This window comes from Protobothrops mucrosquamatus, unplaced genomic scaffold, assembly GCF_001527695.2.
Source record: "Protobothrops mucrosquamatus isolate PMUCROS unplaced genomic scaffold, P.Mucros_1.0 scaffold1523, whole genome shotgun sequence".
NCBI lineage: Eukaryota > Metazoa > Chordata > Lepidosauria > Squamata > Viperidae > Protobothrops > Protobothrops mucrosquamatus.
In genome coordinates this window covers 173,110-196,986 of record NW_015387695.1, presented here as the reverse complement: position 1 = coordinate 196,986, position 23,877 = coordinate 173,110, and the positions used below count along the sequence as shown (strand labels likewise).

Sequence of the window (23,877 nt, the reverse complement as noted above, 5' to 3'; positions counted from 1 at the left end):
CAGTGGAACAACCTGCCTCCAGAAGCGGTGAATGCTCCAACACTGGAAGTTTTTAAGAAGAGACTGGACAGCCATTTGTCCAAAATGGTGTAGGGTTCCTGCCTGAGCAGGGGGTTGGACTCGATGACCTCCAAGGTCCCTTCCAACTTTATTATTATTATTATTATTATTATTATTATTATTATTATTATTATTATTAAACGGGCCATTCAGGCAGCAGAATGAGGCAACCACCATCAGTGACGGACCTTCAGTGTTTCAAAACACATGGCCCAGTGATTTAATTTAGCAAAGCTGGCCTTAAGACTCGCACGCAGAGCGCCCAAATCAATCAGGCTGCCTATGCAGGTACTCCTCAACTTATGACTGTAAGGAGCCTGTCCATGAGGTCACCCACGGGATCGACCCAATTTTACAGTCTTCCCCCCCCCAGTCGTTAAACGAATGCAGCAATCGTGAACCATTGTTTACTAGGGGGCATTTTTGCCCAAAATCAGAAGTAAAAAAGCTGGGGTGGGGGTTGTTTTGGGCAAAGAGGTTGACTGCCGGGCGCTATTGCAATCGTGTGACTGCCGGGCGCTATAAATGGGCCTAGCGCACCAAAGGCGATCACGTGAACCGTGATAGCAATGATCAGAAGCTTTGGAACTAGGTTGCAAGTACCTTTTCGCGGTGGTGGTGGGAAGCACATTGTAAGTTCGAATGGTGATGAATGGGACGGCCACAATTCGAGGACTACTTGTATTTTGACTCAGGGAGGAAACCTGTACAAATTTACAACTCCGTTTCAAGGAACCAAATGCCTTGGGTGGCCTTGCTCTTACATATGAAGAGCCCTGGGGGTGCAGGGGTTAGAATGCAGCCTTGCAGGCTGACTCTGGCCACAGCCAGGAGTTTCGATCCTGACAGGGCTCAAATTTGACTCAGCCTTCCATCCTCTTCCGAGGCCGGTAAAAAAACGAGGATCCAGGTTGTTGGGGGCAAATATGGCGACTCTGTAAACTGCTCAGAGAGTGCTTTACAGCAGGGGTCCTCAAGCTTGGCCACTCCCCCCCCCAAATTTGTTTGATTCAATTCCTCAAAGGCTTTCTCAGTAGACAGTGATGCTCTAGGGCAGGGGTCTTCAAACTTGGCCACTTGAAGACTTGTGGACTTCAACTCCCAGAATTCTGGCAGTTGAAGTCCACAAGTCTTCAAGTGGCCAAGCTTGAGGACCCCTGCTGTAAAGCACTATCAAGTGGTGTATAAGTCTAAGTGCTACCAGCCATGAGATCAGGTTAGGAGCTTATCAGTAGCTGAGGATGGATCTCCCAGCTCTTCCTTGGAGCCAAGTCAGGAGACCCCGCAGCTAGGCACAGTTCCTATCGGCAAAAGCCGGGCAGCTTTGGAAAGCCCCTCTTTCTTTTTACACAGGTTATCTTTGGGTTTGAACCCTCCGAAGCTCCAGCCGTACCCAGGACATTCTGGCTGATTTTGGAGGTGATGTTGAATCGCTGTTCGTCAGTGAAATGCTCCAGGAGGAACTTGTAGATCTGCACCCGGAGCCCTTTTCTGGCTCTGCCCTTCAAGGAAAAGAGTCTCTTCTCCCTGTTGGAAGAGAAGAAAATCCAGGCGGGAAGTGGAGTTGACGAACCCACGCAACAGAGCCACTCCCCGCATTTGCTCGTGGTCGGAAAGAGGCCCCCGAGGTTTGTGAAGGCGGAGTCGTGGGGGAAATGCGCCTGGCAGCTTGACACCTGCACCCGAGGCTCTCCCCGGCCCGATGACTCCCAAGCAGCCACCCCTAGTAATTGCTCCTAGGACGGCAGGAGAGAATAATTAAATGCATGGGAGGGAAGCGTATTCAATGTCTGCTTACATTCCAGGTCAGTTCAGCTGAAGGTTTCATCCTGGCCCCACCAGTTCTTAAGAGTGTGGCCTGAGGCTCACCATTCCAAGACCCAACCCTGGCTCTCGTCTACAAATGACTGTGAATCCCTGAGCTACCTCAAAAGTCCTCTTCTCTCGAAACAGGATATGTCTCCTTCCCAGTCTTCTCATCTGTCTCCAGGTCTTATCTCCTCTTGGATGGTCCACACTGGTTTCCCTCTTCTCTTCCTAGCAACTAAGTAGGCGTCAAGCCAGGTTGGTCTAGGTCAAGGGTGGGCAACTTTGGCTCTTTTATGACTTGTGGACTTCAACTCCCAGAATTCCTGAGCCAGCATGGCTCAGCTTGGACACCTCTCCCTTTCCCCTCAGCATGGCTGGCTCAGGAATTCTGGGAGTTGAAGTCCACGAGTCATAAAAGAGCCAAGGTTGCCTACCCCTGGTCCAGGTGATTAAGACACCAGGTTAGAAAGTGGGAGACGGTGAGTTCTTGTCCTGCTTTAGGCATGAAAGCTGGCTGGGTGACTTTGGGCCAATCACCAGGAGACTGTGAGTTCTAGTCCTACCTTAGGCATGAAAGCTGGCTGGGTGACTTTGGGCCAATCACCAGGAGACTGTGAGTTCTAATCCTGCCTTAGCTATGAAAGCTGGTTGGCTGACTTTGGGCCAATTATCAGGAGATAGTGAGTTCTAGTCCTGCCCTAGATATGGAAGCTGGCTGGCTGACTTTGGGCCAATCACCAGGAGACTGTGAGTTCGTCCTGCTTTAGGCATAAAAGCTAGTTGGCTGACTTTGGGCCAATCACCAGGAGATTGTGAGTTCTAGTCCTGCCTTAGGCATGAAAGCTGGTTGGCTGAATTTGAGCCATTCAGCAGGAGACTATGAGTTCTAATTCTGCCATAGCCACGAAAGCTGACTGGGTGACTTTGGGCCAGTCTCTCTGCCTTTGCCCAACCCACCTGACAGGGTTGTTGTTGTGGGGAAAACAGGGAGAGGAAAGCTGCGTTCACCACCTCGAGTTACTTCTAAAACAAACCAAGCCAGGATATACAAACGAGCCATATCCACGGACCTTTCGCTCTGGGGGAATTTGTTGTACTTCTCGTGCCTCTCGTAGCCGTTGAAATGGAAGATGCATTCGATGAAGTGCTGAAAAAACATGGCCGGATTCCTCTTGAGCAGGAGGTGCACCAAGCAGAACTTGACAAAGCTGAGGAAGGAGGCCAAGAAAACAACAGCACTGAAGGAAGCTTAAAGTGTCACGTTTGGAGAACCATGCGGCCTATTTTGGTGCCCTTCCCTTTCCCAGAACTCTTTAGCAAAGCTTTCAGGGCTCATCCTACAATTTTCCTCCTAATTATAATCCAACTTAATTAAAGGGAGAAATAACTCTATAGAACAGTAAACACCGTCTGTAATTACAAGGTTTGAGATAATTAACTAGTCACTCACAATAACTAAATCTTATTAAGAACAAGTCTGCTTGCTTTGAGTCTAAACTCAGAAGCACACTATTTAGGGTTGGTTTTTTTTATTTTTTAAAAATGAATATTTCCCCTGTTCCCAGCCCAATATGTGGACCTTTATTGAAAAATATTCCCATTTGCAGTTGGCTAGTTTTTATATAAAACACAGCTAGTTCCTCAGAGGAGAAGTCCGTTGCTACATATCCTAATTACAGAAACAAGACTTCCAAAGTGATGAGGGTGAATTTCCAAGAGGAAACACAAAACAAAGTAGGAAAGTTGGAAAATTAAAACCCACTGGGCGAAATGTTAATACAGGTAGTCCTTGACTTATGACCACAATTGAGCCCCAAATTTCTGCCGCTAAACAGGACGCTTGGGAAGTCACTCTTGCCCCCGTTTTACGACCTTTCTTGCAACAATCTAAAGTGATTCGCTGCAATTTGTTAAGTTAGCAACCCGGTTGTTAAGTGAACCCGCTTTCCCCCTGGACATTGCCTGTCAGGAGGTTGCAAAAAGGGATCACATGACCCCGGGACGACTCACGACTGTCATAGATACAGAGTCAGTTGCTAAGCGTCTGAATTTTGATCACGTGACCATGTGATCAAAGCGGAAAACCTGTCGTAAGTTATTGTGACTTTGAACGGTCACTAAATGAAAAGTTGTTAAGTCAAGGACTGCTTGTATCTAATTAAATCTGTGGAATATACCAACCCTAGGTATCTCAACCATGATTAATCTGGTGGGGAATTAGAGCATTAGGCCAAAGCTATTAACCAGGGTCACCTTACATTCAGAGCCAGTAGGAGGGAATATTTGTAGCTCCTGAATGTAAGTGATATGCAAATCAAATCAATCAATAGCAAGCAAGCCTTGAAATCAGTCTGAGAAACGAAGATACGCAAGTTCTGCCATCCTTGACTTTCATCTGACCAGGATGGGATAGGAAATGCCAGCCGGACACGTCCTTAAGGAATAAGCAGCGCTCTGCATTTCCACTGGGGATTCCTTTAAAAAAACGTGGCAAATTGCCACGGTGGGAAATGCATTCTTCTCCTCTCTCTCTCTCTCTCTCTCTACACATAATCCTGCACAGACTCAGGAACCATTGTGTTTAGCTGTACTTTTATGCAAGTTTACACAAAAGCCCTACCAGTAGTTGCCTAGTGTTTGTTTATAGAACAATCCTGAGCATAAATAAAGCAGCAGGTATCAACGCCTCCTGCTTTTTAAGCAAACACCCCACCTCTAAACTAGATTTCAGCCAAGCAAAGACTAACGAACACATATAATGCTGTACTTCCCCCTGCTGGAAAGATATGGGACGATGTTGTCCTAAATTCAGGCATTGTGGAGAAAGCAAAAGTTAGTTGGCTCCCTATGTGGCCATCGTTTTTAAAAATTGTTTGCTTCTTAAAAGCTGTTCCCAGTCTCACTAATCACTCTAGAGGAGAGGCCTTAACAATTCATGTTGGAGAGGAGAGGAGAGGAGGAAGGAAGGAAGGAAGGAAGGAAGGAAGGAAGGAAGGAAGGAAGGAAGGAGAATTATGCTTGTTTATGACTGTAATAGATATTTGACTTGATTTAATAAGAGAATCTCTGCTTCCTCTAGCACCCTAATGCATGCAAGACTTAAGAGAATTCAAGAAAGAAAGAAAAAGGGAAAAAATGAACACCTACATTGTCTTGCTACTGCTATTTTGAAACCTTACCTGGCAATTTCTGGATTGGGATCCACCAAAACGCTAACAAATCTGAAGAAGAGACAGCCTTTCCACTTCACAAATTCTTCCTAATCAAACCAAAACAGCACAACAATTAGCCCTCCGGATAGCAAACATGGATACCGTCTCCCCACACCCCCGCATCTTTCCCCCCTTTTCTGCAGTTCTTTTTAGGTTTTTCAAGGATGGGATCTTTAAATTAACTGGACAATGATCATCCTGAGTCCATGCCAGGAAAGGTGAATTCCACATTTTTGTTCCTAATGAAACTGCTTGCACCCTACACTACATTTCCCTGAAAGCTGAGCACGCCCGGCCTAGACGACGAAGAAGCCAAATTCCTTCCCAACAGGCCTTCAGCTTTTCTCACCTGCAAGAGATTCGTAAGAAGGATGAGCGTCTGCTTCCGTATGAACGGCTCCGGATCCTTCAGGCATATGGCGATGTCGGGAATATACCTGTCCACCATGGTGGTGTAGCGGATGCACAGATCGCACATCACAATCACCACATTGTTGCGGATGGCCACGTCCTTGGACACCTCGAGCTCACGAGCCAAGGCCGCAATGCACTTCTTTGCCAGGTCCTCATGCTGCAGGCAAAGCTTCCCTGTCATAAAGGAAACAGCAGAAGAAGAAGGTTGAGATTCTTTCTGATCTGGGAACGGCAGGGAGAGAAAAACAGACAGGAGGAAAAAACAACCAGAAACGGGTTAATGGAAACGGAGAACCTTGGAACAGATCTGGACCATCAGGGTCCAGTTTGATTGTGAAGGCTACAGCTCTTGGGCCAGTAATGTTCCCCTGATCACTTCATATCGCTCATGGACTATTTGCCTTGGAGTGCCTTTGGCAAGGCTTTGCTATTGTAGAAAAATCCTTTAGGGGCTTTTTTTTTGTGAGAACTCTGTTTCATCTCCCTCCAGAAAGAGGGAGGCAATCATTAAATCCATCGCATACATACCTAATATTCCTTCCTCCTCCTATTTTACTTACAACAACTCTGTGTGTGTGTGTGTGTGTGTGTGTGTGTGTGTGTGTGTGTGTGTGTGTGTGTGAGAGAGAGAGAGAGAGAGAGAGAGAGAGAGAGAGAGAGAGAGAGAGAGAGAGAGAGAGAGAGAGAGAGAGAGAGAGAGAGACTGGCCCCAAATCACCTAGCTAGATTTCATACCTAAGGCAGAATTAGAACTCCCAATCTCTTGGGTGTTTGGCCCAAAGTCACCCAGCTGGCTTTGATGCCTAAGGCAGGACTAAGATTCATGGTCTCCTGGTGATTAGCCCCAGGTCACCCAGCCACCTTTCATGCCTAAGGCGGGACTAGAATTCCCAGTCTCCTGGTGATTGGCCCAAAGTCACCTAGCAAGCTTTTGGGCCTAAGGTGGCATAGGAACTCACAGGAGAGTATTATTTCATATTTTGGGAGGGATAAGAAATCATTAGTTCATCCAAATTTATGAGAAGAGAAGAGAAGAGAAGAGAAGAGAAGAGAAGAGAAGAGAAGAGAAGGGAAGGGAAGGGAAGAAACACACACCAAATCCGGAATGTCTATTCCTATTTTCTTGCTGTCTACTGTCTTCATTTCATCATGGACTCGGGTGAAATAGAAACACAGAGGATACAATTTTGAAATATGCAAACATGCTATGTCAAGGGATGTTAGGGAAAAGAAAGGAGGCCACATGGGAAGACTTCTCCTCTCTCTCCCCCCCCCCCCAAAAAAAACCCCGCCTAGGTGTCCTACCCAGAGTAATGAAAGCATGGGCTCTGACAGTGGAAGGCATCATGGACCCTCGGAATTGGGACAACGGTTGAGAGGCTGGGACATCCTCATTCTCCGCAGGGCGGGACACTAGAAAACAACACACACCAATAGGAAAGGACTTTCGGGTCGGAGACAGTTCCCTCCGCAACGTGGTCAGCCGAAGGGAGGAGGCAGAGCTTACACTCTTCCATGTTGTCAGGACTGGCCAAGATGGACTGGATCAGCAAGAAGATGCGTTGGTCCACTTTGGCTGGACACAGCTGTGCAATCTCACCCAAGGTGAAGAGGTGCCTCACCTGCCAAACGAAACAGTGCCATAAACTGGAAAGAGAATCTTAAATTGGTATTAAAATACTATCTGGTGGAAGTCTAGCTAATGGAGAGAAGGGTATGCCTTGACAAGTCTTTCTTTAAGGCCTCAATAGTAGTAACTGGGAGAGGGATCTCGGAGTCCTAGCGGACAATCCCTTAAACATGAGCCAGCCGTGTGCTGCAGCTGCCAAAAAAGCGAATACAATCGTTGGTTGTATAAACAGAGGGATAGAATCAAGATCATGTAGAGTGTTAGTACCACTTTACAAGGCCTTGGTAAGGCCACATTTGGAATACTGCATCCAGTTTTGGTCACCATGAGGTAAAAAAAGATGTTGAGACTCTAGAAAGAGTGCTGAGAAGAGCCTCCGGTGGGCTGGCTGAACCCCCAAAATTTGATATTCAGAGTTTAACCACTGATGCTCAGAACCCCTCTGGTTTTATGTACCAAGATATCCTCTTGCAGCTGCTCCGTGCCAAGCTCTTGGAGGACTGTTTTGGAGATATACTGCTCGCAGGTCACCAAAAGATCTCCACACAGGTTGTTCAGCAGCTCCTGTTCAAACAGGACATAGGTGGAATTTGATTAAATATTTGCAGAATTTAACACAGCCACCTTCCCCGGGATCACGTTCCTTTGTGGCTAGGAGGATGCTGTGCCTATGACAGGTTAAGTTATCCAGCCTGAGTCCGATGTGATCTATTTCAACATACAGGCAGTCCTTGATTTACAACCATTCATTTAGCGACTGTTCAAAATTAAAATGAAAAAAAAAGGGCAGGACAAGAAGCAACATATGGAAACTAACCAAAGAGAGAAGCAACCTAGAATTCAGGAGAAACTTCCTGACAGCGAGAACAATTAATCAGTGGAACAACCTGCCTCCAGAAGCAGTGAATGCTCCAACACTAGAAGTTTTTAAGAGACTGGACTGCCATTTGTCTGAGATGGTATAGGGTTTCCTACCTGAGCAGGGGGTTGGACTAGATGACCTCCAAGGTCCCTTCCAACTTTATTATTATTATTACTTATTATTATTAAGTAAAAAACAGTGACTGTTTTTCACTTTCAACCACTGCAGCGTTCCCGTGTCAACAAAATGTGGGTGCTTGGCAACCGACATATATCTATGATGGCTGCAGCATCCCGAGGTCACGTGATCGCCATTTGCGACTTTCCCAGCTGGCTTCCGACAGGCAAACTCAATGGAGGAAGCTGAATCCGCTTAACAACTGCAATGATCCCCCTTAACAACTACGGCAAAAAAGGCCATAAGATCAGGTGCCATTCCCCTTATCAACCCCCTTGCTTAGCATCAGAAATTCTGCCCCCCCCCAGTGCGGTTGCTGAGGACCACCTGTAGATATGAACAGGTCTTCTACCATTAAATGCTCCCTTTTGTAATGCAAGTGATCCAGAGGGCCAGCAGCTGCAGCTGAACCACAATTCCCAGCAGCCCTGCACCTAGTGAAAAATGCTGCAAATTGGGCTTACTTAACAGAGTTAAGAGAGTTGGAAGGGACCTTGTAGTCCAGCCCCCCCACCCACCCAAGCAGGAGACCCTACACCATTTCTGACAGATGGCAGTCCAGTCTCTTCTGACAATAGAATAGAATAACAGAGTTGGAAGGGGCCTTGTAGGTCCTCTAGTCCAAACCCCCCCGCCCCCAAGCAGGAGACCCCACACCATTTCTGACAGATGGCAGTCCAGTCTCTTCTTGAAAGCCTCCAGTGATGAAGCCCCCACAACTTCTGAAGGCAATCTGTTCAATTGGTCTCACTGTCAGAAAATTTTTCCTTATTTCTAGGTTGAATTTCTCCTTGATCAGTTTCCATCCGTTATTCCTTGTCTGGCCTTCAGGTGCTTTGGAAAATAGGTCCCCCCCCCCTCTCTGTGACAGCCCCTCAAATATTGGAAGACTGCTATCGTGTCTCTCCTGGTCCTTCTCTTCACTAGACTAGCCATGTCCAGTTCCTGCAACCGTTCTTCATATGTTTTAGCCTCTAGTCCCTTAATCATCTTTGTTGCTCTTCTCTGCACTTCAGCCACAGCTCCTCTCCCAAGATCAACATAAGCTGGAAAAGAATGAAATCCACAGGTTTGTTTTTTTTTGAAGAAGACCCAGCAAGTCTCACCTGCATCTCCTTCGGGGCATCTGTGATGGCCTGGCTGAGCTTTTGCAGAGTTTCGATAGCTGAGCTGATCACCTCCAAAGGACACTGGAAATCCTGCAGCCAACATTTGAGATCATCTGCAAAAGAAGGTCCCAAACTCCCGGAGTAAATTGGTGCTGCAGGGCATAGACCAGTGGTCTTCAAACTTGGCAACTTTAAGACTTGTGGACTTCAACTCCCAGAATTCCTCAGCCAGCCAGGGCTGGCTGAGGAATTCTGACAGTTGAAGTCCACAAGTCTTAAAGTTGCCAAGTTTGAGGACCCCTGGCATAGACAGTGCTCCCCTCCCATCACAAAGAAGAACCTATAAAATAGACTGTTGCTTCCAGAAAAGTACCCTCCCAAATGACTGTTCAATGGGCTCTCACTCATTAGCCTGTTCTGGGTGCTGCTGGGCAGGTGTCTGGCAACACTTCCAATCACGCTGAGGATGTGCACCATGGTCTCCAGGTTGGCTTCGGGCTGTCTGGAAAATGGAGAAGAATGAAGTGATGAAGGACCCGCTGCTCACCCATGAATGAAAGCAACTAGATTCACAGGTTGCCTTGTCTTCCCTTGACCTTGGGAGATAAACCAATGGCTGGGGTCAACATGCTGAGCCAGAGGTCCCCCAGCTTGGCAACTTGAAGACTTGTGGACTTCAACTCCCGGAATTCTTCAGCCCAGGCTGAGGAATTGTGGGAGTTGAAGTCCACAAGTCATAACGTCGGCAAGTTTGGAAGACACCCACCCACCCCCCGTGCTAGGCCAAAAGCAAAGGAAGCACGGATCGCCATATTTAACTCCAGCCATCTGCTCACTCCCACTTCCATGCAAGATTTCACTCACTTGCTGATGCTGTCCCAGGCATCGATGATTTTGGAGTAGTCCAACTTGGGGGAGGAACCGGCCACCTTTGCCAACAACATCCAAGCAGCCGCAGCACGCTCCGTTTCGGTATGGGAGATGACGCCGTTAATGAATGAAGAGGAGAATTTGTTCTTCTGAGCCAAACTTTGGAAAGCTTTGCTTAAATAGCGGCTGAAAGAGAGAACAACCAATCTTAAGGGCCCTCTCTGATTCGGTAGATGGCAGGGTCCCTGAATTTCACCATTGCCAGAAAGCCAAACTCCATTAGCTTGCTGTTCGTTTTGTCCAGAGAAACTGCAGCCTTTGTTAACTGAGATGCATGAAAAGAGGTTGATTAATGAAGCTAGCTTATTTTAATAAATCCTAAGGTAGGGTTTATGTAATTAATGTAAGTAGGAGCCCTGGTGGCAGAGTGGTTAGAATGTACTTTGTTTGAACTTTGTTCGAACCTGACCTTCTCAAGGTTGACTCAGCCTTCCATCCTTCCAAGGTCGGTAAAATGAGGACCCCAACTGTTGGGGGACAATAGGCTGACTCTATAAACTGCTTAGAGAGGGCTGTAAAGCACTGTGAAGTGGTATATAATCTAAGCGTGATTGCTATCTTTCCTTCCTTCCTTCCTTCCTTCCTTCCTTCCTTCCTTTCCTTCCTTCCTTCCTTCCTTCCTTCCTTCCTTCCTTCCTTCCTTCCTTCCTTCCTTCCTTCCTTCCCTGTGGTTAGAATGCAGCATAGCAGGCTAACTCTGCCGACTGCCACCAGTTCGATCCTGACCGTCTCAAGGTTGACTCATCCTTCCGAGGTCGGTAAAATGAGGACCCAGATTGTTGGGGGCAACAGGCTGACTCTNACAGGCAGTCCTTGATTTACAACCATTCATTTAGCGACTGTTCAAAATTAAAATGAAAAAAAAAGGGCAGGACAAGAAGCAACATATGGAAACTAACCAAAGAGAGAAGCAACCTAGAATTCAGGAGAAACTTCCTGACAGCGAGAACAATTAATCAGTGGAACAACCTGCCTCCAGAAGCAGTGAATGCTCCAACACTGGAAGTTTTTAAGAGACTGGACTGCCATTTGTCTGAGATGGTATAGGGTTTCCTACCTGAGCAGGGGGTTGGACTAGATGACCTCCAAGGTCCCTTCCAACTTTATTATTATTATTACTTATTATTATTAAGTAAAAAACAGTGACTGTTTTTCACTTTCAACCACTGCAGCGTTCCCGTGTCAACAAAATGTGGGTGCTTGGCAACCGACATATATCTATGATGGCTGCAGCGTCCCGAGGTCACGTGATCGCCATTTGCGACTTTCCCAGCTGGCTTCCGACAGGCAAACTCAATGGAGGAAGCTGAATCCGCTTAACAACTGCAATGATCCCCCTTAACAACTACGGCAAAAAAGGCCATAAGATCAGGTGCCATTCCCCTTATCAACCCCCTTGCTTAGCATCAGAAATTCTGCCCCCCCCCCCCCAGTGTGGTTGCTGAGGACCACCTGTAGATATGAACAGGTCTTCTACCATTAAATGCTCCCTTTTGTAATGCAAGTGATCCAGAGGGCCAGCAGCTGCAGCTGAACCACAATTCCCAGCAGCCCTGCACCTAGTGAAAAATGCTGCAAATTGGGCTTACTTAACAGAGTTAAGAGAGTTGGAAGGGACCTTGTAGTCCAGCCCCCCTCCCGCCCAAGCAGGAGACCCTACACCATTTCTGACAGATGGCAGTCCAGTCTCTTCTGACAATAGAATAGAATAACAGAGTTGGAAGGGGCCTTGTAAGTCCTCTAGTCCAAACCCCCCCGCCCCCAAGGAGGAGACCCCACACCATTTCTGACAGATGGCAGTCCAGTTTCTTCTTGAAAGCCTCCAGTGATGAAGCTCCCACAACTTCTGAAGGCAATCTGTTCGATTGGTCTCACTGTCAGAAAATTTCTCCTTATTTCTAGGTTGAATTTCTCCTTCATCCGTTATTCCTTGTCTGGCCTTCAGGTGCTTTGGAAAATAGGTTCCCCCCCCCCCCCTCTCTGTGACAGCCTCTCAAATATTGGAAGACTGCTATCGTGTCTCTCCTGGTCCTTCTCTTCACTAGACTAGCCATGCCCAGTTCCTGCAACCGTTCTTCATATGTTTTAGCCTCTAGTCCCTTAATCATCTTTGTTGCTCTTCTCTGCACTTCAGCCACAGCTGAAGGGAAGAACCGCTCCTCTCCCAAGATCAACATAAACTGGAAAAGAATGAAATCCACAGGTTGTTTTTTTAAAGAAGACCCAGCAAGTTTCACCTGCATCTCCTTCGGGGCATCTGTGATGGCCTGGCTGAGCTTTTGCAGAGTTTCGATAGCTGAGCTGATCACCTCCAAAGGACACTGGAAATCCTGCAGCCAACATTTGAGATCATCTGCAAAAGAAGGTCCCAAACTCCCGGAGTAAATTGGTGCTGCAGGGCATAGACCAGTGGTCTTCAAACTTGGCAACTTTAAGACTTGTGGACTTCAACTCCCAGAATTCCTCAGCCAGCCAGGGGAATTCTGACAGTTGAAGTCCACAAGTCTTAAAGTTGCCAAGTTTGAGGACCCCTGGCATAGACAGCGCTCCCCTCCCATCACAAAGAAGAACCTATAAAATAGACTGTTGCTTCCAGAAAAGTACCCTCCCAAATGACTGTTCAATGGGCTCTCACTCATTAGCCTGTTCTGGGTGCTGCTGGGCAGGTGTCTGGCAACACTTCCAATCACGCTGAGGATGTGCACCATGGTCTCCAGGTTGGCTTCGGGCTGTCTGGAAAATGGAGAAGGATGACGTGATGAAGGACCCGCTGCTCACCCATGAATGAAAGCAACTAGATTCACAGGTTGCCTTATCTTCCCTTGACCTTGGGAGATAAACCAATGGCTGGCGTAGTTTTGATTGGGCTTTGTTAGGGGTTTTATATGGGGTATTTTAGTGCAGGCTTTTTATTCAATATTTATTGTGATTTTTATTATTGCCTGTTCATCGCCCTGAGTCCCGTAAGGGAGATAGGGCGGTATATAAATTTAAACAATAAATCAATAAATCAATAAATAAATCAATAAATCAATAAATAAATAAACAAACATGCTGAGCCAGAGGTCCCCCAGCTTGGCAACTTGAAGACTTGTGGACTTCAACTCCCGGAATTCTTCAGCCCAGGCTGAGGAATTGTGGGAGTTGAAGTCCACAAGTCATAACGTCGTCAAGTTTGGAAGAACCCCCCCCCCCCCCGTGCTAGGCCAAAAGCAAAGGAAGCACGGATCGCCATATTTAACTCCAGCCATCTGCTCACTCCCACTTCCATGCAAGATTTCACTCACTTGCTGATGCTGTCCCAGGCATCGATGATTTTGGAGTAGTCCAACTTGGGGGAGGAACCGGCCACCTTTGCCAACAACATCCAAGCAGCCGCAGCACGCTCCGTTTCGGTATGGGAGATGACGCCGTTAATGAACGAAGAGGAGAATTTGTTCTTCTGAGCCAAACTTTGGAAAGCTTTGCTTAAATAGCGGCTGAAAGAGAGAACAACCAATCTTAAGGGCCCTCTCTGATTCGGTAGATGGCAGGGTCCCTGAATTTCACCATTGCCAGAAAGCCAAACTCCATTAGCTTGCTGTTCGTCTTGTCCAGAGAAACTGCAGCCTTTGTTAACTGAGATGCATGAAAAGAGGTTGATTAATGAAGCTAGCTTATTTTAATAAATCCTAAGGTAGGGTTTATGTAATTAATGTAAGTAGGAGCCCTGGTGGCAGAGTGGTTAGAATGTACTTTGTTTGAACTTTGTTCGAACCTGACTGTCTCAAGGTTGACTCAGCCTTCCATCCTTCCAAGGTCGGTAAAATGAGGACCCCAATTGTTGGGGGACAATAGGCTGACTCTATAAACTGCTTAGAGAGGGCTGTAAAGCACTGTGAAGTGGTATATAATCTAAGCGTGATTGCTATCTTTCCTTCCTTCCTTCCTTCCTTCCTTCCTTCCCTTCCTGTGGTTAGAATGCAGCATAGCAGGCTAACTCTGCCGACTGCCACCAGTTCGATCCTGACCGTCTCAAGGTTGACTCATCCTTCCATCCTTCCGAGGTCGGTAAAATGAGGACCCAGATTGTTGGGGGCAACAGGCTGACTCTATAAACTGCTTAGAGCGGGATGTAAAGCACTGTGAAGTGGTATATAAGTCTAAGTGCTAATACTAATGCATGTTATCCAAAGTTTAGGGTTCACAAACTACAGTAGCCTATGTTAACTTACAACAAAGGCAGAAGCTGTTTTTAATCCCTCTGGGGCAACATGCAAGGAACCACAAAAGGATCCTTTCCATACACACAGATTATCAGAGCCACTCCCTCTTCAAAGTAATATGCAACATTTATACAATCTGTTTATCAGATTAACCGAAAGAATCATAAAAGCAGATCTTAAAACCCGAGGCTCTGAAATTAATTTTGGCACGTCAGGGGTTTTCTACGCATTTTTAGTGACTAAAAAATATCTGGATTTAGTTCCTTCGTTTTGCTCATGTGTTACCCGTGACCCTTTAAACTTCAAAAAATGTTATTTACTCGGTGCCAAAACCTGCTTTCCTCCCATATGCATTTCAACTTGTCTCAAAATAGGACAAAAGATATGAAATGATTCAGAAAACACCCAGGCGATGTAAAAATTCCAAGTGTCTCATCCATGGGCCAAAATTAGGATTTGTGATGGTATCATCCATTCTAACACAACATGTTCTATTTCAGAAACTGTTACAACGCTATTGACTAATAAACAGATGCTGTTTTTAATCAGCATATGTTCCTGTCATTCCAGAAGCTGCACCTCACCCCTTGTGTTGCTTCCTTTAAAATCTGGGAAAAAAAAAAAAAAAAAAAAAGAGACCATGGAATAAATGTTTGTAGTTGCAGGCAAGAAAACAAGCTGAGTGCAATAATGATGAATATTCTAGGAAAGAGGAAGGGAAATTTCTAATTCGCATTCAGCCACCTTTGTTGATTAAAAAAACAGGGTCTGCTCCTGAGGACAGGCAAATGGCAACCTTGAAGACTTAGCTCTGCCCCTCTCCCAACCTTCAGCTTCTGATGCTGAAACTTTCTGCTCCCTTTTTTATCAAGGCGTAGTGTTATTTGCCTACACTTTTGTCATAAAAATAAAATAAAATACTGCAGCAATGAGGCACAGCAGAAGAAGATTCAACCTACCTCTCTCTCTGAAATGAAACCAGAGAACGTGACAAAGACAACCTCAAAATAGTAAGGTACTTGCCAAGATGCTTCAAACACTCCAAAAGTGAAGCCCAGTTTTAACGAGAGTTTTCTCACCCTTTTTCCAACGGCAGAACTTAGTTTGTGATGAGTTCGTGGTTAAAGTAAGGAAGCTGCGCAAGAGATACTACCAGTTGACAATCTGACTTGGCAGCACCTGGCATCTGACCCTGGAAGTCACGTGAATTGGATGAATTTGGACATTCCAGGTGTACAGGCAGTCCTCGACTTAACGACCACAACGGAGCCCGAAATTTCTGTCGTTAAGCGAGACCTTTGTTCAGTGAGCTTTGCCCCATTTTAGGACCTTCCTTGCCATCGTTGTTAAGTGAATCGCTGCAGCTGATTAGTTAGCAACCGGGTTGTTAAGCGAATCTGGCTTCCCCCGTTTGACGCTGCTTGTCAGAAGGTCGCAAAAGGGGATTACATGACACACACCCCAGGACAGTGAAGCTGTCATAAATATGAGTCAGTTGCCAATCGTCTGAATTTTGATCACGTGACGTATGTGTGTGTATGGGGGGTGGTGTGCCGCAACGGTCATAAGTGTGGAAAACGGTCCTCAGTCACTTTTTCCAGTGCCATTATAACTTTGAATGATCACTAAGTGAATTGTTGTAAGTCGAGAACTACTTGTAAATTCCAGCAGCCTTTCCTTATATGTTTTAGCCTCCAGTCCCCTGATCCTCTCTGTTGCTCTTCTCTGTACTCTTTCTAGAGTCTCAACTTCTTTAGATGTTATAGATGATAAAAAATGATATAGATGATAACAATAGCTAAAGATGATAGATGATATTGATAGATGATAGATATAATAGATGATAGAAAGATGATAGATGATAGATAGATAGATAGATAGATAGATAGATAGATTGATTTTCATTTCTACCAGGAAGTTTAGTGGCCTCTTGAAAAAAGCACCTTTGGGGCCTGGGGCCTGAGATCAGAGGAGGGGGCTCTCGGGGCTGTCAGAGCTAAGAGACCCTACCTCAGCTCTTGACTCTCTTTTGTGAGCAAGGTAAGCAGATCCCAGGCCAGCGCTTGGTTCTTGTCGTGATGAGTGAATTTCTGGCAGGGCTTAATTTGCTGCAGCAAGAGTTGATCCACGCACTCCAAGACCTTCTCTTGCACGGAGGTCTCACAGTCCATAACGACGGGGACGACTCCCATGAGCCAGGCCTTCTGCATCAGAGGATTCTTCGGCTGGGACTGTAATAAGAAGAGACGCTGTTAGAAAGCTCAGCTGGCCGATCAGAGGCCCAGATGTCAAAGAGCAAGCAGACCCCATCTCTGCAAAGGACTTCTCGACAGCCATGATGGCTTGACAAACCAGAAGCCTATAGACAAAACTACAGCCGGAAATGTATCTTCTTAGACCAGGGTTGAGTCATACATCTCTGGAAACAAGAACCCGAATAACGGAGTTGGGAGGGCCTTGGAGGTCTTCTGGTCCAACTATCTTCTCAAGCAGGAGACCCTATAACATTTCAAACAAATGGCTGCCCAGTCTCTTCTTAAAAACCTCCAGCGTTGGAGCACCCACAACTTCTGGAGGCAACTTGTCCCGCTGGTTAATTTTTCTCACTGTCAGAAAGTTTCTCCATAGTTCAAGATTGCTTCTCTCCCTGATCAGTTTCCATCCACTGCTTGTCCTGCCTTCAGGTTATTAGAAGCAAAGGTCATCAATAGTATTGATCAACGGATCGATTCATTCCTTCAAGTTATATTTGACCGGGATGGTGTAAGGTCTCCTGCCTTGAGTAGAAGGTTAGATTAGAAGACCTGCAATATCCCTTCCAATCCTAATTCTACATTCTATGTGGCTGCCCACCTCGCATCTATGACCCTGGGTGGTGCGTAACTTCAAAAGAAAAGTTTAAAAATAAAACACACAAAAAATAAATACGCACAGCAGCTGAAGAAACTTCAGAGGTCTTCATAGCTAGGAAAGGGGCTCCATCAAACACCCTGGGTCCCAAGCTCCACAGATTTGTATACTTTCCCAGGATTTGGGGGAAGGGAAAACTGAGAAGGGGTCCAAAGGGACCACTTTACCAGTAAAAGCTCTGTAATAGACTGCAGCGCTAACTTCCTGACGGAGATAGCTGGATCACGACAACGATCCTGGACGGTGGACAGGTCTTCCGAGGTACATGGGACCACAGAATGCTTCAAAATGCTGGTCAACACCTGGACATCAAACAACAGATGGAAAGAGGTGGAGATGGGAAAGAGATAAGCACGGTGGGTTCTTCCCAGCAGCACCCATTTTTCATAAAAACCCAAAGAGTTGAAAAAGCTGATCTTGGACTTCAGCTCAGAGCAGGAGACACAAAAAGACCAAACTAGAGGAAGCTCTTTCAAATCGGCTCTCGTAGGAGATATACGGACTACAGGAAAACCGAGCCAGAGAAATTAAACCTCCCTATTTTTACTGACATCTTCATCACCACCGCCATCATCTTGGGATTCCAAGCATGCGCGGAACTCACGTTTTCAATTCTGCTTTATGTGGATCTTTCCTTTTTACTTCCCCCTCCCCCCAAGACTTTACACAATGCATCAGTTTTAGACAAAATTGACAGATCTTTCCAAAATAAAATAAAATAAAATAAAGAGAGAAGCACTGCCAAAGATTGGCAATATAGTCCGTTGTAAAACCTGACAAAAGGGGAACAAAACTCTTGCTACCATGTTTCGCCGAAAATAAAACCCAACCGGAAAATAAGCCCTAGCGTGATTTTTCAGGATGCTCTTAATAAATAAGCCCCAGTTAAGATCGTCAGCCAGACGGATGCATTTAGTACCATATTTTCCCCAAAATAAGACCTAACTGGAAAATAAGCCCTAATGCAGTGATGGCGAGCCTTTGAGAGACCGAGTGCCCAAACTGCAACCCAAAACCACTTACTTATCGCCGGGTGCCAGGTGGGCATGGCCCACTGGGTGGGTGTGGCTGTGGTGGTCATGGAAGACTGGGTGGGTGTGGCCAAGGTGGGCGTGACCACGTTGATGTTGCTCGTGGGGAGGGACGCCTGTGGGGGCCGGGCAGGGTTGGGAGAGATCCAGGGGGTCTCTGGCAGGTGGGGTGGTGGGCAGGTGGCTCGTCCTGCGGGGTGAGGCGAGGCAAGGCGAGGCAGGGCGGGGGTACCATTGTCACAGGGCAAGGTGAGGCAGGGGCCGGGGCGGCTGCTGCCTGACACCATCGGCCCCTGCACACAGAGGCCAGCGAGCACATGGGTGCTGGGATGCATCTGGCCACGTGGGACGTCGGCAAGTTAGTGGGCAGCTGGTTGAAGAGGGATGGTTGCCATCTCCGGGGCGTGGCGCATGTGCCCACAGAGAGGGCTCTGAGTGCCACCTCTGGCACGCGTGCCATAGGTTCACCACCACTGCCCTAATGCATCTTTTGGAGCAAAAATTAATATAAGACCCGGTCTTATTTTCGGGGAAACACGGCAATATATAATTCCATAGCCATTATAAAGGCCACCTCTGTTCCTTGCCAATTGTCAAGTATAAGAAGATGGGGAGGGCTGCATCAAGACCATAAATAAACTACAGAAAACTACAATATTCAGGACAATCAGGATTTTGTGCCATTTTTTGCATGCGACTGGGTGCTGATTCATTACCTCGCCCTCCAAATCCATTATACCCCTATAAATATTCTAAACATGGGAGGGTTTAAATGTTTAAAAGTGATTTATTGAAGCTTACACATTTCATTACATAGTAATAAATCTTTCAGCGGGAGAGAAAGTACTTGCCCAAGTCAAGGTTCTCCCCCCCCCCATCATTTTTCACTCACTGTCACTTTCAGGGATGGGAATTCTCAGTATCAATAGAGAACAATTGGGCTGATTTAGACATATGGTCCACGAGGACTCTGGTTATGAATTATACACCTTTAGTTGCAAATTAAGGAGTAAAAGAAGAGGAGGCAGAGAGAAGAAGGATCACACTAATGAGAGAACATCTGCATTCTGCAGATATTCCAGATTTATTCTCTGGCAGGTGATGGAACAGCAGGCTTGAAACATTACCCATTAACTGCGCTCAACAGCAGGCAAAGTCAGAATACTGCAGGGGCAATAAAAAAAGTGGAGCCACAGCCACTGAACTGAGATGTTTGCCTCCAATTGGTGGACCGAAGGAGCACAAATAGATATATGGCCATTAAAATCAATTTTGACATAGATGGCTGGTTTGAAAGAGGGGTCAACGAGGCCATCTATGACAAAATTGAACAGCCCTCCCTCAACAGAGGGGGAAGGATCTGACATCATCTATCTCCAGTCTACAACACCGTCCTTTCAGCAGTTCCAAGAAGGCTCCACACCCATTTGCACTACTCAGGTGACCCTCAAGACACAGATAAGCCTCCAGGTAGCACTAATGACTCTCTAAAAGAAGACAAATGACCAGCGGTCTGCAAGGAATATAAATCCTTTCATTCCTCACCATCCAGCCAGAGCTGAAGAAGCTTCTTGGATGAGAATCAAAACATCTTCAAAGAAAAACAAGAAAGTCCAGTTGCCTCCTGAAAAAGCACCTTTGGGATAACTATGACCTGGAGGACTGACAATCTCCATAGACACGTACCCTCTTTTGCAGGTTTTCGTGTTCTGTTATACGACGTGACTTTTCAAGGAGCCCTGATTGGCCTGGACAGGAGCAGAAGAGGTGAAAAACCTACCTGGAGGGCCGATTTCCTCACGTTGGTTTTTTCATCTATCGCTCTCTGCCTCAGGATGGCCATGATTTCTTTTCCTATTGAGTGGGGGGAAAAGCTGAGACTTCTCAAAGCTGCCACGTGCTCAACCGAGCATCACAAACATCTAACATTTACAGAGACAGGGTGGGAGACTTCTACCTCTGGAACCCAATGTTTGAAGCTGCCTACAAGTTAATAGTTCAAACCTTTGGCAAAAAAAAAAAAAGAAACAAAAAATAGCTGCTTCTAGGTCAGTGGTTCTCAACCTTTTTAATGCCACGACCCCCAACCGGTCGTAAGTCGAGGACTAAACCGGTCGTAAGTCGAGGACTAAACCGGTCGTAAGTCGAGGACTAAACCGGTCGTAAGTCGAGGACTAAACCGGTCGTAAGTCGAGGACTACCCAACCGGTCGTAAGTCGAGGACTTTCCCTGCCTGGGAGTGCTGCGCATGCGTGGTTCCGCCCCCTGCGCCGGCCGAGGCGTAGCTGGCAAGCGGCAGAGACTGAGCAGGCCGACCACCAGCTGGCCCGGCCCAAGGGAGGTAAGGCACCCGCCGGAAAAGGGGGAAAAAAATGGCGGACAGCCTTGCTTGGCGACCCCCGTGAAATGGTCGATCGACCCCAAATGGGGTTGCGACCCATAGGTTGAGAACTGCTGTTCTAGGTAAAGTTTTTTTTTTTTATTTAAATTTATTTTTTTTAAAAAAAAAAAATTGGAATCTGGCTCTCTACTCTTCAACGTTCCCTCATCTTTTCCAGACCTTCGCTTCCTCAATTCCTCCTCCTCTATTTCCTCAACCTTCTGACATTTTTGTTTCTTTTAAACCCAAATTAAAACAGCACAGACAATTATTTTCTCTCCCCTCCCTTCTCTCTCTCTCTCTCTCTTTTTAAAAGACAATAAAGGAAAAGGCAACCGGTTTTTAAAACCCAGCATACCATCAAACTTGGTGGGGTCCCGTTCATGGGTCATTTCAATGGTTTTGAAGGTTGGGAAAGTCTTCAGCTGGTGGCTGGTACGACCTTAAAAGAAGTTATTTCAGAAAACTGAGAATCAAGGCCAGCAGATTTGTTACCCACAAGTGTTATGCAGGGATTAACCAACTAGGGAAGATTCTCAAAAGATGTAGGCACAAATAACAAGCTGCAGCCTCAGAAACAAGACCGATGCTGCGTTATGTGACAAACTATGACACATCTTCAAGGGATGAGAATTAAAGGTGGGAAACAGTTGGAGAAGACAACAAACACATGAGGGACCATTGATTACACCACCTACCACATTCTTTCAAATGATGCTATATTTACTCAAGGAGACTTGGGCGACTGATTAAATGAAACAGAAGAGTCTTAAAAAATGCTCTCAGAACGATTATAACCTCAGCCAAGTTCCTCCTTTTTTCCAAAAGATATTTTTAAGGATGCCGGATCCTAAAATGGCTCTCTCTTGAAGAGCGTAAAATCCAGGGGGAAGTTTTTAGGGGAGAAAACAAATTGCTCAAAGCTGATTTTTGAGATCTCTTTCCACCAGGAAATATTTCTAGCAAGCTTCAACACTGAGCAAAGAATAGGACAGCACCCAGGATGGTCTCTTAGCAGGCTACACTGCTTACCTTCCAGGTTGGTTAGGAATGTTTCGGCAGGAATGTTGGTATCCATGACTGAAGAACAAGCTGCTGCAGAGGGAGACCAATGAAAAGGACGAGTTATTTTGTTCCCCTATGGATTTCACACCAGAGCAGTGACAAACAGTGGCAGGGAGTTGTACAGGTAGTCCTGGACTTACAACCGTTCGTTTAGTGACCGTTCAAAGTGACTTATGACTCTTTTCCATACTACTGTACACTGCATGTGATCAAAATTCAGATGCTCGGCAACTGGCAGGTATTGAGGAGGGTCGCAGTGTCCTGAAACATTGCTAAGTTAAGTGGCTGGTGGCCCGTTGCGCATAGAAGGCAACTGAGTCCATGATCCACTCTTTTGGCTATTTTCCTCCAAAATCAGGTTTTCTGACAAGACCAGCTGGATGGTCCCAGCAGAGCCACACCGTCCAAGCAGGAAACAAATTCAGCGGAGTATATCAGGAAGAGAAGCAACAGAGAAACTCCTGAGGGTAGGTGATCCTTCCATTTTCTCCCCACACTCCAGCACAGACTTTACGAGTCCCAAGAATGAGAAGCAACCGAATTCTTGGGAATCGGGAGAAAGGAAGTAAATTTGACAGAGCTTAAAACAGGTGAGGAACGATGGCCCTTTTATGACTCGCGGACTTCAACTCCCAGAATTCCTGAGCCAGCACAGGAATTCTGGGAGTTGAAGTCCGCGAGTCATGAAGGGGCCATAGTTCCCCCATTCTGGCACAGGAATTCTGGGAGTTGAAGTCCACAAGTCATAAAAGGGCCATAGATCCCCATGCTGGCTGAGGAATTCTGGGAGTTGAAGTCCACAAGTCATAAAAGAGCCAAGCTTCCCCACTCCTGACCTATCCCAACATTTCAGTGGACCCAGTCCCTCCTCATACTTACTGCCATGCAACAGCTCTTGAAGGTCCTGCACATTTGATACAACTTTGTTTTCCAGACATTGAGCGAAGCTTGACAGGGCTTTGCTGCGAACGGTGGGCACTTTGTCTGAACACCGGCCAAAGATCATCACCTGGACCAGGAACTTGTGCTTCAGAAACACCTGCTGCTCTTCAGTCAAAACCACCTCCTGAACTCGTTCTGGATGTTCTAACAAAGCCAAGGCCACGTCGAGGGCAAATATTCTGTAGGAAATCTGTCACGGGAGAAAGTAAGAAGTTTAGTTATTTATTTATTTTTCACGGGTTGGTTTATTTTTTAATCGCTCATCTTCCCGCAGAAGTTGCATAGCGCAGCGGTCTCCAACTTTTGCAGCTGGGCTGGGCTGGGGTGGGTGGAGAGGGGAACCGGGCTGTGCCAGCGGTGGGCCGGCGCATGCAACACAATGTGCGAAAGCGGTGGGCTGGCACACACGCACATGTGCGCGTAGCTGGGCTTGCCCAAGTTGAGCTGCTGTGCGTGCATATGCCCATCGCTCGCGCACGTCGAGTTGCACGTGCGCCAGCCCGTCGCTCACGTGGGCCGGTTCCAAATAGGTCACAACATGGGTGGGAGTGGGTTGTGGCCTGGTGGTCAGGGACCCCTGGCAGTTGAAGGATAAATTCTGTCAGCTGCAGAATCCACTTTGGTAACGTGTTGACTGTCTTGGATGCCGCTGGCAACGTTCAAAAGACCGACAGGTTGATTTCTTCACCTTGTTATTGCGCGAGTATCCGTACAGCCAAGCAGTGAAGTTGGCATGCTCAGCACAAGGGAGTTTGTAAAGCAACTGTGACAATGACAATGCTGCGTAGGTCCGGTATTCGGATTTATCAGGAACCTGGAATGAAAAGGAATAAAGGGATTGATCAAATTGAGCTGAAGTTAGATGTTCTATCACAGTGACTTCAACGCAGAGCTGGTTACTGAATGTTGACGGCTGGCTCTCCGCTACAACTGATCCATGGAAGAGGATCCCGATGAGACGGCCACCTCAAATGAATCCCTGTTTTAATACTAATTAATACTATTAAATAGTTTTAATACTAATCTGAATAATAATCTATAAAAATAAAAATGTAAATGTTCGTTTGTTCAAAATCTTAAATCTCCGAAAGTTCTTCACCGATTGCTTTGAAATTTTGACACAACGTTGCATTCGAATACG

The 23,877-nt window shown here is 46.4% G+C and overlaps 1 protein-coding gene across 1 annotated transcript in view; it reads right to left on the bottom strand.

Annotated features, from left to right (window-relative positions):
* Positions 1-23,877, bottom strand: part of NCAPD3 (non-SMC condensin II complex subunit D3) — a 46,097-nt gene that overhangs the window by 7,288 nt on the left and 14,932 nt on the right. The window contains exons 10-26 of the mRNA XM_029285331.1: positions 23,425-23,550; positions 22,674-22,926; positions 21,762-21,824; positions 21,088-21,171; positions 20,130-20,203; positions 17,486-17,620; positions 16,419-16,639; positions 13,491-13,682; positions 12,839-12,936; positions 12,441-12,556; positions 7,582-7,689; positions 7,003-7,117; positions 6,801-6,908; positions 5,431-5,669; positions 5,049-5,128; positions 2,940-3,077; positions 1,454-1,587 (exon numbers count right to left, since the gene is read on the bottom strand). Of these exons, the coding sequence (XP_029141164.1) occupies positions 1,454-1,587; positions 2,940-3,077; positions 5,049-5,128; positions 5,431-5,669; positions 6,801-6,908; positions 7,003-7,117; positions 7,582-7,689; positions 12,441-12,556; positions 12,839-12,936; positions 13,491-13,682; positions 16,419-16,639; positions 17,486-17,620; positions 20,130-20,203; positions 21,088-21,171; positions 21,762-21,824; positions 22,674-22,926; positions 23,425-23,550 (2,284 nt within the window). The remainder of the gene's footprint in view (positions 1-1,453; positions 1,588-2,939; positions 3,078-5,048; positions 5,129-5,430; positions 5,670-6,800; positions 6,909-7,002; positions 7,118-7,581; positions 7,690-12,440; positions 12,557-12,838; positions 12,937-13,490; positions 13,683-16,418; positions 16,640-17,485; positions 17,621-20,129; positions 20,204-21,087; positions 21,172-21,761; positions 21,825-22,673; positions 22,927-23,424; positions 23,551-23,877) is intronic.